The 15462-nt window shown below is 42.2% G+C and overlaps 1 protein-coding gene across 1 annotated transcript in view; it reads right to left on the bottom strand.

The window, feature by feature from the left end:
- Window positions 1–15462, bottom strand: part of lama2 (laminin, alpha 2) — a 138572-nt gene that overhangs the window by 55077 nt on the left and 68033 nt on the right. The window contains 7 exon segments of the mRNA XM_047338003.1: window positions 2100–2204; window positions 2628–2759; window positions 3980–4116; window positions 5294–5474; window positions 6410–6682; window positions 7269–7375; window positions 12599–12810. Coding sequence (XP_047193959.1) covers window positions 2100–2204; window positions 2628–2759; window positions 3980–4116; window positions 5294–5474; window positions 6410–6682; window positions 7269–7375; window positions 12599–12810 — 1147 coding nt within the window.

The following is a 15462-nucleotide window of genomic DNA, read 5'->3' as shown; positions in this document are numbered from 1 at the left end:
GGACACTTCAGCAGGACGGAGAACCAGTAAGATTGGGGGGGGGGTCTCACTGGTCCTCTAGTGGAAAAAGTCTCTCTCTAACCTTCAGTTTCTTAACTTTAATTGGTGATTATCTGTCAAACTTGGACAAACAGTTCTACGATTAAAAACACACTCAAAACAAAACAGCAGAGAAAAATGAATTTGATGCCTTTTGCTGCATTTAGATGGGAAATAAGAAAAATAGCGTCTGCTTGTATCCAGCTGCACTGAGTGTTTACATGTGGAGTAAATAAGCCGAAAGCCGCCTGGTCTAAAGTGGGAGTGTGGACAGGGCCGTGCATTGAGCCTTCTCTCTGCTAAGGGAAGTCTTACAGTGCTGTCAACAAAACATCATCCAATTAATGTTGAGTTCTGTCAGACAGTCCTGCAGGTTAGTGAGAAAAGACCAAGAACTGTGTGAGGGAGAAGGAAACTACAGGTTTAAGACAGCTACTCTGTTAAATTAGCTTTTTTTTCTACAGCAAAAAGAGGATTTTAGTTGGTAAAACTGAAAAGTCCTGGGAAGTTATTAACTCAGAAAGAAGACGGGGGTGTCATTTGATTGTTGATTGTATTTCTTTTACATATAATTCAACATAATTTGAAATTCAAGACCATTAAGCAATTTAATATTATCTTGTGAAAAATATATATAGAATTTCCCATTTATGGATTACACCTTTAATTTTAATTTGTTATATTATTAATCAGACAGAAACAAGTCCCACTGACAGAATAACAGGTACCATCTGAAAAATGACTGTTTGAGTGACAGGCAGTCAACCTCCTACCTGTTCAGAGTCAAGATGACAGTGACGTGTGTGTGTGTGTGTGTGTGTGTGTGTGTGTGTGTGTGTGTGTGTGTGTGTAAGTTTGTTCTCGCAATTGTCACTGTCTATGTGGGATAATGTGATCAGTCAGTGACAGCTGAGATAAAAAGGCGTCTCAAGTCTCTCTGTCCCTCACAGTGAATATACCAGTGAGTGTGCATGAGCATGAATGTGTGTGTGTGTGTGTGTGTGGTGTGTGTGTGTGTGTGTGTGTGTGTGTGTGTGTGTGTGTGTGTGTGTGTGTGTGTGCGTGTGTGCTGTGTGTGTGTGTGTGTGTGTGTGTCAAGCAGGGAGGCAGAGGAAGACAGATTAAATGGTGACAAAGGAATCACAAAGTAAAACCAGATATATGAATACAAATATAAAATAAATCAAAATGAAAGAAATCTCCAGTATTATCCAGGAAATCACTCTGGGTCTATTTACACTGTTAAACAGGTTATGTCAAGTCCTTGTGTCATTCTTTGCACTTTTAGAAAATGAAGATGGGACATTTTTCTTCTTCCTGGATCGTTATAAAGAAATATTTGAATAATGATGTTTATAACCATGCATGTTAGGGACAGGGCGACACTAAGTACCCTACTTATTCTTAGACAGCACAGAAGACGGTATATATCTATATGTACAGTGTATATACTGTTTGTGTGAATGTATAGAGCGTATAGAGCCTGTCACACTTTTATACTCAGCACTGTGACATTGACTGCAATGATTACACACATGCACACAAATACAAGGAAACACACACACACACACAAAAGGACAGACAAACTATGTGCAGTAGATTTAATAATCTGTTTAAATTTGTTATCTAATCTATCATCTACTGGTAGAATTTAAACTAAGAAATCTTTTTTTTATCACATTAACTCATTACTCAGACGTCAGTGGTCTCTGTATTGTTACTGTCATTGGATGAGTAAACTGACCAATGAGCAAAGACTAGATCTTCTACTTTACAGAGATTTTTCACCTGCTTTGCATATTTCTTGAGTTGATTTTCACAAACTTTAGCAGAAATTACTTCCGGTTTAACTATATTTTTGTATCAGGTTGAAAAGATAAAGGCGACAGGATTGGACAGGATATTGATAATTTTGCCAGGAATATAAAAGCGTTCTTTAACATCATGTGAGAAAGTGGCCACGATGACTAAATGTGTGTGTGTGTGTGTGTGTGTGTGTGTGTGTGTGTGTGTGTGTGTGTGTGTGTGTGTGTGTGTGTGTCTGTGAGCGTGCCCTGTACCTTGCAGTTACACTTCCCCGTGCGATCAGCGCAGCCACAAACTCCTCTCTCCAGGTCACAGGTCTCGCTGTCCGACCCGGAGACGTCGCAGCCGCACTGGGTGCACTGTGGGAAAAAAAAAAAACGTGGATGCAGACAACGCCCAAGCTTCTGTTATCGACAACGCAGCAGGCAAAGCGAGGAGCCGCCAGAGTGGGTCCTAGTTGTTATGCTTCACCAAACCATTAAACTTCAGACACTACAGAATGAAAATGTCGTCATTATCTTCTCTCTTCACTCTCAGTGGGAACATCACGGAAGTTCAGACTCAACACGGAGCTGTTCTCTTATTTTACCAGGGCCGAGCTCCTGCAGCTCCAAAAAACTGGTTTCTCTGAAAATCAACTTCTCAACAGGATGAAGTTAAATCTGCTCTGTTGCCATGACAAACTATTCATGAACCCTCGACCTTGAACTAACAAAAAGACATCTTTTATCTCTCTTAGTTTCAAATAAACAAAAGTTCACTTTATGAAACAAACGATTCACCTGAGGAAAGTCTCTGTATCCAATCTGACACTCATTGCACTTCTCTCCTCTGAAGGAATCCCGACACAAGCAGCAGCCCGTGTTCATGTTGCACTGCTGCGTCACGGAGCCGACCACACTGCAGCCACACTCCTAGAAGACACACAATGTGCACAGGACAGAAACACAACAGGGACACACAACAAACTTTAGATCACACAGATACATTCTCCTGTGGAATCAACACTTTTAATTCCATTTTTTGTAACTTTATATTTCTGTGCTTCTATATACATTTGTTCTTTGTACTTCTTCTTATCCACAGCTTTAAATCACGGATACAAAACATTATTATCCATGAAATGAGTCCGACCTTTACCATCTTTCACGTTTACGTTGATGCATTGTCATGATATAATATACCATATTATATTATTACTAAATTGACCATTAGGTGCAGTGGTATTCATTTTAATATTGATGTTCTTTGTATAATTCTGAATCTATGACTTATTTATACCTATTTATACACTGGTATTTCTCCGTCTTGCACTAATGGAAGGTGCAAATGAAATCACCCTCAAACCTGTTATCACCTAAGCAACACTGACGGGTTTGAGAACCAAGAAATATCTCACACACTATAAAAATAGATGTTTTATTTGCCGTGAGGGAAAATCTGAAGGAAAACATTCGCAATCATAAACAGAGAAGCTGCAGATTTCAATCTAAAGGCAGAGATGAATAGAACAACTGTTAAATACACTCGCTGCATTTTGCTGTAATATCCAGTTGTTAATTCCCTCTGATATAAACACAGACTAAAGTGTTCGACATAAAGAGAAACAGTTTTTCCAATTTTTTTTAAATGTGACGTATTTTGCTTGGCTCCACTTTGTTTTTTCTCTTTTTGTAATAGTTCTTTTGCTTTTTTCTGCTTTGCTTAGCTCCACTTTGTTCTGCAGCACTCAGATCTGTTGCATTCCTCTGTTGTCGTCCTCCCGCACTAAACCAGGACTTACAGTGCTTTCCACTTCCCGCCTCCATTTGCTAATAGTCTATTACTACTCTTAAATAGTTTACTGTTATTGCTGCCTCGCAGCTTTTCCAACAAGTTTGAGCGGAGCAACAAGCACAGTGATAATCAGAGAAGGAGGAGAAGGAGCATTCAGAAAGAGGCGGAGGGAGGAAAAAAGAAAGAGAAGATGAAATGAGGCAAAAAAAAAGAGGAAAAGAGCAATGAAGAAAGTCACTGAGAATTAAAGTGATAAAAAGCTGAAATGGAAAAAGGCCTAGAACTGGATTTATTGATGTGATTTCTTTGTTTATGAGGCGTCACGTGTAAAGGACACTCGTGCTCCTCTCAGCTTTACCTTGCATCCAGTTATTATATCATGGCCCCAGTGGTTTGGAGCACAGCGGTCGCACCTCTCGCCAATAGTGTTGGGAGGACAGATGCACTGTCCTGTGTTTGCATCGCAGTTATTTCCCACATGGCTGCACTGGCAGGCTGAAAGAGAGAGAGAGCGAGAGAGCAAGAGAGAGAGAGAGAGAGGGGGGGGGGTTAATGGAATTTAATAAATAGAGAAGACAAGAGATATAAATGCTTCTGAAAAACTCTTCTCTGACAGTTTTTCTTTTAAAGCTTGCATGATTTGTTTTTCATAAATCGGCTGCATTTTCTTTTACGTGTAGATTAATGACAAATATCCATTTTATCCATCGACAACACTTTATGAATCTTTATCGATCAGGGTTTGTCGTGTATTAGCAGGAGATGAAAACAATGCCCCAGACCGTCAACACCTGGAGCTGCAGCTCACATTTGCAAAAGTGGCAAAAATAAAAATCCATCTCCAGTTGGTGCACAGTTGAAATCCAAATACACACCGGACAACTAACGAGCCCCTTTAATTTGATCTGTGAATTCAGATATGTACTTGTTGAATTTCCAACTGGTTTGACGCTGATCATCGTTCCATTATCTGCAGATTCTGGATCTAAACGATTTAACTTGATCTTTATTATTTCCTCCTTCTGTCTTTCATGTGTCTCTTCCTTTAAGTATCTATACGTATAGATGGGAGGCTTGTTGACTGTCTTTGTGTATAATGAGTTTTACAAGATGCACGTTTCATCAACTATTTATGATAAAAGTGTTAAAAATAGACGATCGTCCCTGGCATTATAAACGTGGGAGGAATATATGCATATGTTCTGCAATTCTGCTTTTAGAAATATCATCACGTCCATGTGAAGCTAGAACAAAAGAAATGCCCACATTGACAAGGAGCTGTGTTTCAAAATAAAGTCAGCGGCTGATATTCAGGGAATTTGTTTCAACCGTTAGCATTTTTGTCCTTCCCAGTGTTTTAACTTTGTCCTACTTGTGGGCCAGAAAAAGATGCAATTTTGCAGTAATTATGAAATGTGAAAGCTCGCACTTGCTTTTTCTGACATGACATAATAGCTTTTCAAATAGAGGCACTCTGCAGACAATTTGTGTAAACTTTAAATTAAAAAAAGAAAGAAGAACAGGGCAGCACTTTAACAAGGACATCTTGTGATGCTGACGGTGCTTTCATAGCAAATTAAAGGAAGAACAGGACAAAACTGCATGTTTGACTCTGAGGGCTAGTATCACGTTATTAAAGGAAACACACGGCCCCGTCTATCCTGACGCTCACATGTGCAGCCGCCCTCTTGGAAGTTGAAGAATCCTCGCCCGCAGCGGTCGCACTTGGGTCCGCTGACGCCCGGCTGACACCGACACTGACCGATCTCATCGCAGTCGAACGACTTGGAACCAAAGGAGTTGCAGTGGCACGGGACGCACTGTCCGCCTGTTCTGATGCCGTGAGTCTGAGGCTGGAGACACACAGTCACACACGAGGCGAGTTAGAAACTGAGCTGGAAACACGTGGGGGAGGGAAAGTGCGACAAGCTGCAGATGCACAAAACGAGCAGGTTACAAGGTGAGATTATATCTATATGGACTAGATCTATATAGCGTTTTTCTAGTCTTGTTGGCCAGTCAAAGTGCTTCACAGTGCAAATCCCATTCACCCATTCATGCTCTTTCATACAGCACTTCTAAATGCACCCATTCATACACTTGTCACAGCCAGAGGCAATACGGAGTTAGATATCTTGCCCAAGGACACTTCAGAAAGGCTCATCCACTAACCAGAAGGTTGTTGGTTCACCCTCTTTAACTACTGACTAAACAAATGAAGACTTTTCAAGATTTTTTCCAGGAAAAGAGAAAACATAAAAGACTGAAACGCCTCCTCGTTGCTGCGAAGGAAACGAATACAAGGCCACGCAGGTTTATCTCACTGAGCCCACACATCCACAAACTGTCCCTCAAGGTAGAGTATGAACCAGCCAAGGCCAATTCTGACACTCAGATACAAATACTTGAATCTGTTGCAGACAAATAAAAAAACAACTCAACAAACCAAACCAGCAACAACAAACATCAACTTCCTTAAAGAGGCTCATTCTTGGATGATGCCTTATGATCATATGGTGTAAAAATGATCACTCGCTATGTTTCCCCGCAGGATGAATAGAAACTCTGAAGCAGCCATGTTAATGAAACCTTTGCACAAAACACACCCCTTTCATGCACTAATTTAAGATCCAGGCCCCAAAGCTACGACAACAAGGACACACACATTGTGCTTTAACCTGTTCGGCCTCTTTCTCTGCGTTAATGAAAACTTCACACACCAAGTTAACAGCGACACACTCATGCTACTAACAACACACCACTGTAAACCACGTGCAGTGTGTGTTACCGCTATCTTAGGCTTGTACGCCCCCCGGGGACAACCCCCCGTGCCGGACGGCCCCGCCCATCTCTGCTGCACGACCTGCACGGGAACACTCTCCACGGGCCGCCGTGTCTCCCGCCTCTCGTAACCCTGGCGACGCAGGTCACAGCGGCGGCCCACGAAGCCGGCGCGGCAGATGCAGCGGCCCTCGACGTCGCAGCGCTGGGACATAGAGCCGGGGGGGCTGCAGCGACAGGCCGCACACTCCTGACGCTCAGCATCCCACCAGCAGTTAGGCTGAGCCAATCAGAGCACAGACGTGTGGAGCGAGGGGCGGACAGGGGACCAATGAGAACGAGTAATTGAAATATAAACACTTTTCATTATTATTGCAAATATCACATTAGTATCATGAAGTAGTTATATTTTACACAATAATAGAAATGTAGAGGTGAAACACAAGCTTTTCTTGTTATGGCCTGAAAGCTGACATAATAAAAACAGTCGTACATCAAAATCTACACAGCTTGATTTCTGCCGGATTGTTACAAGTACTCACAGGCTGAATATGTGTCATACTACCTGATTCATAGTACATCAGCAGGTACTAGTGGTCAATTACAATTAGAGGGAACATAAATCAGCTTTTACCCGCGACACTCGCTCCACGTTGTTGCTTAATTAAAACACACATTTGATGTAAAGTAATGAGGAACATAAGGTGTAAAACAAATAAGAGCAGAATGAAAACAGATGAATTCGAGGTTTGTGATACTTGAGACTGTTAAATTGAAATTTACAACTAACTGGAAAAGAAGCTGGAACATAAATGAATCAACAGCAAAAGAGATTCTACTGGTGTGTGTCTCTCAAAACAACTTACCATGCACTCGTCACACTGTCGCCCGACCGCGTTGTCTTTGCACTGGCACTGTCCGGTCTCCTGGTTGCACACCTCCACTACTGAGCCATTGGTGTGGCACTGACAGGCTGCAGGAGAGGAAGAGGAAGAGGAAGAGGAAGAGGAAGAGGGAGAGGAAGAGGGAGAGGGAGAGGGAGAGGGAGAGGGTCAATTTTACATCATTTATGATTTTCTTCCATTGCAACATGTCTAGTACGGCACATGTTGGTTTAACATCACCACAAGTTTGTCAGTGTGTTGACTTTACGCTGCAGTCGACTGGATAAGAGCTCAGATCCAGCTTATTCAGGATTAGCTGTAAATATGCGCTTTAATATCCTGCTCACCACAATTTAGAGAAAATCTGCTATTGCCCAAAAAAAAAAAAGGTTCTTCAGTCTCCAGAATGTATTTTTCTATTTGAAAACCAGTGTGAGCAAATGTGAGAGTAAATGAGCTAAGCAAGTCTACAGCCCACAACGGAGGGAAAATGGATTTAAGTTCTATTTACAACTACGAAAAGCAAACAGCCTCAGAGACTAAGTGACGTGTTCTGTCTTTCTATCGATCTCCCTCAGCTTCATTTAAATTAATCGCTCCACACAACAAACTACACAATGTCTCTAAAACAACAGCTAAACAATCAAGTCACACATTAGGATGAGGCTAAAATATGACAGATTTCAAACCAGCGATTTACGACTTCAAAAGGAATGAAAGATTATATGACACTAAATACTGCATATAATAAATTTACTGATTTTCAAAGTGACAAAAGGAGGTGCTGGAACCACAGAGGTGCTGGTTCCAATCTGGGAGGTCCTGGATTCTGTGCCAGCAGGATTCAGCACAAACTAAATCCTGCTTAGACGTTAAGACGCCAACTGGGAACCACAATGTCCCCAGTTTCAGTCTGGATGGAGACCTCTCTCTCTCTCTCTCTCTCTCTCTCTCTCTCTCTCTCTCTCTCTCTCTCTCTCCTCTTCTCCCTCATTTCCTGTCATCCCTCTCAACGCTTTCCAGGATTCAAATCTTACACAGCAATTCTTTACTGTGCATAGGAAAAAAAACAGCTTGTGATCTACTGAGACAAAGCAGCATCGCCGACAACAATCAGTCGGAGTCACGGTAGCGAGGTCGTATCAACAGCATCAAATAACTGGACATTAATGTGTTAAATACCTAAAATGACAGGAACCAGATAAAAACGTTTGTAATATGTATTGACTTTTTAGTTTAGAGACAAGATTTAGCCTCCAGGTGGCGATCAAGACGCTTTATCTTCTTTTTTGAGTGGTATCATGTCGTCCATCTTTATTTAAATCCCATTTTATTCACATACAAACGCTCTGATCTCTTTCTCTTCCTCCGATACTTTCTGACTCCCTTTGACTTTATGGGTTTAAAGTCGTACTGATGGGGAAAGACTCACCCGCTGACGCCAATCAACCCCTTAGATACACAATTAAAAGCTTGAACATTGCAGCTCCCATCTGGAAGCCGGGCTGTCAGAAGCACACACACACACACATACACACAAAAAAAACAACACGCACACCTTCTTAAGAAACTCACACGCACACATCACATGCCATTCTCTCCTCTTAGATGTAAAAGAGACACAACAGATGTCCACACACACGGACACACAAAGAGATCCGCGGAAACACATATACGGCAACACACTATATATATTTACACACACTCTCCCACACACGTACACACATGAACACACACACAATCGCCTGATTAAACATACAAGAAAACATGCACATGTACTGTACGTCACCCAGTATCTCACACACAGTCTCCCACCCCCCCAGGTTTCACCCTTCGGGGACCATCTGGACTCCGTTCTGTCAGTCGCCACAATAAAAGCCTTCTTGTTGGATTAAATGTTGCTTCTGTGTGTGTGTGTGTGTGTGTGTGTGTGTGTGTGTGTGTGTGTGTGTGTGTGTGTGTGTGTGTGTGTGTGTGTGTGTGTGTGTGTGTCAGAGCTGGCCTTGATGCTGGAGATGACATTTTGCCCATTGAAATACATTATGTTTGGATACCCGGCAATCAGCCGTCTGTCATATCATCCGCAGGAGTGGTTATTGTGCATCTCCTCTTTATTATTAGCTCTACAATGGTGCGTTGGTGAGACAGCCGAACGTCATCCTATCTATTAAGTATGCAAACATCGCATATCAACTGCAAATCACGGCCACAAATGAGGTAAACAAGTAAAACGTAGTGAACATTTTCGGTGCAGAATACAGATGCTGAGATGTGGCGTTCAGGAGCCCTGAGGGGAAACGACACAGCCTGAATATTGTGCACTAAATGCATTAAAACCTTGATTATCTGCTTGATATGTGTGTTTCCTGTTTGTTCAGACGCTTCAGTGCGCTGTAGGTTTGTGTCACTTGGTTTTTTAAAATTAAACAACATCTAAAATATGTAAAAACTGCCACAGGGTCTATTTTTCTCATTATTTCTGTCCCCAATGTAGATGTAGCTCTGTAAATGTAGTTATGTCTTAGAATTTACAAGCAGCACCAGAAACCATCATATAGTCCCCTGCACAGTAGGAGTAGATATATACGCTTATTCACTTTATTAGGAACCTGTGCACATGCTTATTCATGCAGTTATCCAGTCAGCCAATCACATGGTAGACTGGCTATTAACGAAACACAAACGGATTAAAAACAATGAACAAACATATAAACATAAAGGGATCAGAGGCTAAAATGAATGATAGAAATTATAGAAATTAAAATATGGAAACTTTGATTTAAAAAAACTTTTAAATGACTCTTTTCTTTCCAACATCTTGTGAAATCCATGGCACAAAGAACTGAGGTTGCATTGAGCAAAAGGAGGAGCTGTCCAGAACTGAAATGCTTTTCTTAATAAAGTTCTCAGAAGGGACAGTATTGGATTTTGCCTAAAGCTTAACTAGGCCTTTACAAATCCTGCTTTTTCCAGCGATTCCCAGAGACCTGGAGAAAGAATCTGCACAAACACCACTTCTGACCGAGTGACTACTGTCAACTGAGCAGATCTACAGCTGGAACTCAGGGTTAAGCTGTTTGACTGCAGACGTTTCAAAACCAGGAGTCAAGTGTTAAGTGCAAAGTCTTCCATATTATTTTTCTCTTCACATTCAGAGCTCAAGAGCTGGGATTCAAACCGGTGACCTTCAAGCCACAGAGCTCTTAGAATTCTAGGTCACGATCATGCATGAAAAGATATTCTCCACATACGGTATCATGTTTTTCTCCTTTTTAATTACACACGGTTCAGTAATTGAAGGATTTACACTTTGACTGCCCCAACTAATGCAAATTATAAATATGGCTGTTTACTGTGATATTATCCTAAAAATCTATTTAATCCTCCGGGACAGTAAAATGTGAGGAAACAATCAAACTGCTTCCACGAGAATAGGGGTTGTTCTTAAAACGTTGACGGCAGAGTGATGAGCAGGTTTGTTTCTAACTCATTAGGCTTTTAATTATCTAAGAGAATTACAAAGATGCATTTAAGGCGTCTTCAAGTCCACCTTCGCTGATTTAACAGCAGAAAAAAAAGGGTTGATACATCAGGCCCAAGGCTGCAATACATCGATAAACTGATCCAAGTGCCGTCTCCCATTCTTTTAAGAGCCAGGTGAACTTCTGATTTCTATTTAAATGGCAGGTAGAGTGTACACAGGTCGTGCACTTTCTGATGTCAACGCAAATTATCTTTTCCCCACGTGACAAATGTTCAGAGAAGTTAATTTTCCTCCGACAAATGACTCTGTGGTCGAGTTTGCTTTCTAAAATGAAACCGTCTCCATCACCCGACTGAATCCAACTGAACCGCTAGCGGGAACAGACACAAAATGGCTGCTGCAAAACAACGGCCGCAACTCTGACACCCAAAGACAGAGTAAAGGATTTTCTGCAGTCTAATGGTTCACAAATGGACTCGGCCTGAACTCTGCTGCTCCACTCAATAAAATTCATTAAGACTGGGAGAAAGAGGGAGACGGAGCGAGAGAGCCAGCCTGACAGAGGTGGAGAGAGAGAGAGAGAGAGAGTTGTTGTGTTTTAATAATTCCTGGTGGTCTTTTGTCATTCGTACAGGATCGATACCAAACCCTCCATCTGCAGACACGAGCAGCCGATCAGCGCGGTAGGAGGAGCAATAGATCAGGCTGATTAATCAATAACCATTTAGCTGGGTGGAGAGGGGAAACAACTGGAGAACAATGAACTATCAAATGCACATTAATACTGTCTGTCAGCCTGTCTGCCTGCCTTTGTGCACGTCTGACGGGTTTATCTGTCTATTTATCGGCCGGCCCCCCCGTCTATCGTTCATCGTGCGGCGTCCGTTAATCTGTCTTCCTGCAGAACCCTCGTGCTCGCGCCGCCCTTTTTCGTCGACAGTGCGGGTTTTAATGAAGACGGTAACAGACGCCTCCTGTTCGTCTGTATTCACTGACATCTCTCTCTCTCCTCTTTTGTACGCTTTCTTTTTTTATTCTCACTCTTAAATACAGCTGGCAGTCAGTGGGCCGCTAAGACATCACACCTCCCACTGGCACAGCTGCTTGCCGAGGCACACACACACACACACACACACACACACACACACACACACACACACTCCACATGGCGTACTGTATTTGAGTGAAGGATCAAACGAATCATTTAGCTAAATTTGAGTTTCTTAGAGGAAGTAGTACTTTTCAGTCTGATGCTCCTGCTGTGACGTGCGAGCACCACTGCAGGCTTCTCCTCATAATGACTCAGATGCTGTTTTCCCCTCGAACAACAGCATCCTTGAATTTTATCCTTTGTTCCAGAGACAAAACCGTGTGTCGCCTTTACCCGGATCATCCTCGGTGTAGCAGGGGGGGTCAGTGGGGATGGGGGGGGTTCAGTGCTGCAGTGGTACGCTGTGTCTTGTCTGACACCACCACTAGGAGTTGCCAAAGTTTAACATTTTCAGTCCTAAAGTCAGGATTAGTTCCCTAATGAAACATTATTACCAGAATGTCTTTAGATAAAGGTGTGTATTTTTGGAATGTACTATAAGGTACCACTTATACTGGACTTCAAAGTGAGTGAGACACAATAATAATATGTATAATAATGGAGCTAAAACAAACTCAGTAATGTCATTTATACATTATAATGCCTTGGCATTGGCTGTGCGAGAACAAGTTGGGCTAAAGCAGCAAAATCCCTGAGAGTGTTAAGTTGAACAAGAATGTATTTTATTGTGTGTGTTTCTGTCTATTTGTGATGTGTGCTGTTAGTCGGTTTTCTTACGTTGGCAGTTTTTCGCTATGACAGCATCTCCATAGTAACCATCGGCGCAACTGCCGCACACCTCTCCGCCGTAACCATGACGACAGCGCAGGCACTGGCCTGTGATTGGATCACAGCTGCCAGGTGTGGATAGGTCCAGATTGCCATGGCAGTCACAGGGCCGGCAGGAGCCTCCTGGCACAGTGGGCTTGCCGAAGTGCCCGTTGGAACATCTAGGAGGCGGCAGAGAGAAACAGGAACAATGTGATCGTGAGCTGTTAACGTGATCTGCTTCCTCCGAACAGTTGAGGGCAGGTTAGACTGCGCATGTTTCAAACATCGGATTTTGGTGATTAAATTTACCTGATTTCTTCTACAAATATCATATCAATACGATTTCAATATCGTTTACCTCAGCTTCCAGTTTGAGCTTTGTAAGAACTCACTGATCTCCAAATATAGTAAAAAACATAACATCTCCTCCAGAGCTGATAACCAGCGTGTCTGCACAGAGTAAACAAGCAATAAAGCTCATCAGCGCTGAATTAACAGCATTGTGACAGCAAGTTGACGACCACTTGAGATGACTTCCTGTTTAATTCATCTTAAAATCATGTTGCACAAACACATATATGAATTAATCATTATACGAACTAACAAAGACCAAGAGGGCAACAGAGACGAACCTGAAAAGTTTGTTTCATTACATTTTCGTCATTTCCAATGTAAAATATTTACAACAGGCTGAAGGTTTTACTCAAAAAAAGATATTCACTGAAATTAAAAATAAAAACTCATCATGATGAGACGTCTTTTACAGACATGCTTTATGTCCTTTCCTATTTTATCTGAAGCAGCATTATTGGTTCGCTGTTTTTAGAATAGATTTGTTTTTCTCATACTGTCCACTTCATTTGTATCGCTATTGGAAACAAAAAATAAAAAAATGTCCGTCAGCCGTCTCCCCGCAAAGGTAAGGACACACAAATGTGAACTGTCCCAAAATTGTCTGAGTCTTTTATTTCGTTCATAATGAGAGGAGGTCCGGATGCTGCACAAAAATATTAACCGGAGGAGACGGTTCTGAGAACGCAGCCTCTTGAACGAGCCACTGAAAGCAAATAAAACAGGCCTGAGCTGAACTGAAGCTCCACAGGCTGAGGAGGGAATTGGAATGGGAGAGAGGGGGGGAGGGGAAAGAAGAGGAAAAGGAAAAGAGATAGAGACGAGGGGGAGGTCTTCACGTTGAAGAGAGGATTGAATTTAGAGAGGAGAGGGGGGGAAATAAAGGACAGAGAGAGGGAACGAGTCAAGAGCAGCCAGCCATTATTACTACTGACCCTCCTTGGTACTCAATAGAACTGGTTTATTAGACTCTGTGCGTGCGTGCGTGTGCGTGTGTGTGTGTGTGTGTGTGTGTGTGTGTGTGTGTTGCTACAAGTACATCCTCCTCGTCAAGTGGAGAATGGTATGGGTAGCAATTCCACTTTTTGATAGAGAAGCAGGGATTAAGTGTGTGTTTGCATTTTGTGTCTATTCTGTTCTATTATATTCTATTTCATCCCTGTGTGTGTGTGTGTGTGTGTGTGTGTGTGTGTGTGTGTGTGTGTGTGTGTGTGCTTGGGCCTCAGGAGGAAGTGGAGGTATTTATAGTGGAGGGTGCAGAGTGCTTGAAGCAGATATACTGGGGGCCAGACACCTGGTCAAAACCATCAGAGTTACACAGGAAGCAGTCGGTGAACACAACTGGTGGAGAATTACAGATGGGGGGGGGGAGACGTGAGGGGAACAGAAAAGTTATGTTCTTTTATTTTTAGTGTTATAAATGGGGAGTCGGTGCCAGGGGACGACCGGCTCTGCTCCTACATGGGATATATTTTTATTCCCCATTATTTTAAAGCAATTTGAGATCAACTGAATTTGTCATATTTACTGTTAAAAGTAGTTTTAGTAAAAACGCAGATGTGAGTCCTGCAGAACTTGTGTCGTTCAACCACTGAGGTTTGCTGCTGATGTTTCATATCATCATATGTCTTCTACCTTTCTAGCTCTGTCTCTGAATATTGAACTTGAATAATAATAACTTTAACCATAAATTGACTTATTTTCTTCGTGGAAGGGCGTCCAGATAAAATGCAACATACCTGAAATACCTTTGAAACATCTGGATTTGAGGACAAACCCCCGCATAGCACTGAATAGCAGCTGATGAGCTTTAACTGACTTATTAGTTCGGCATCCGTGTCAAACATCTCCCAGATAATTCTAAATGGCTGTTTATAGACAGGATATTGAAGAGCAGAATCTCTTAGCAGCGAGTAGATGGTCTATTAGCATGGGAGGGATAGGGATAGCTTATTCTCTTAAAGTCCATAATACAGACAAATTGGCAGATTAACAATTAATCACCGCTAACAACAACAAAAGGACTGTAGATAATGAAGTGTAATAGCAGGTAGCGCGTAGCAGCTCTCAATTACACCGAACGGAGCAGGAAACCAACCGACTGCTGATTACCTCTTTAATAACGTCATTAGCACTAAAATATAATTTTTTTACGTGGTGTGTTCTGCACGGTCTCTTTATTCCTGTCTGCTTTCAGGAAACAGCTGTGGTCCCACGCAGCATATGGCATCAGAGCAGAAGAATGTATGCACACAGATGCATTCTGTAAACAAAACAAACACCGCCGTCTAAATTTAGAAAAAAGAAACTCAGAATCTTTCTGGTGCTCGTGGAGTTTAATCTCATATTATAGGAAGAATCCCACTGGTGAACATCAGGAGGAGAGGTGGACCAGTCGAGTTGAACTGGTTTCCCCCGTCACTGCTCGACCTCTGCCTGGGTCGTGCGGTGCAGACGCCTCTCTGTCACAAAATGGTCCG

The sequence above is a fragment of the Hippoglossus stenolepis genome, chromosome 20 (genome assembly GCF_022539355.2).
Source record: "Hippoglossus stenolepis isolate QCI-W04-F060 chromosome 20, HSTE1.2, whole genome shotgun sequence".
In the NCBI taxonomy this organism is placed as follows: Eukaryota; Metazoa; Chordata; class Actinopteri; order Pleuronectiformes; family Pleuronectidae; genus Hippoglossus; species Hippoglossus stenolepis.
This window is presented reverse-complemented; position numbering and strand designations above follow the sequence as displayed.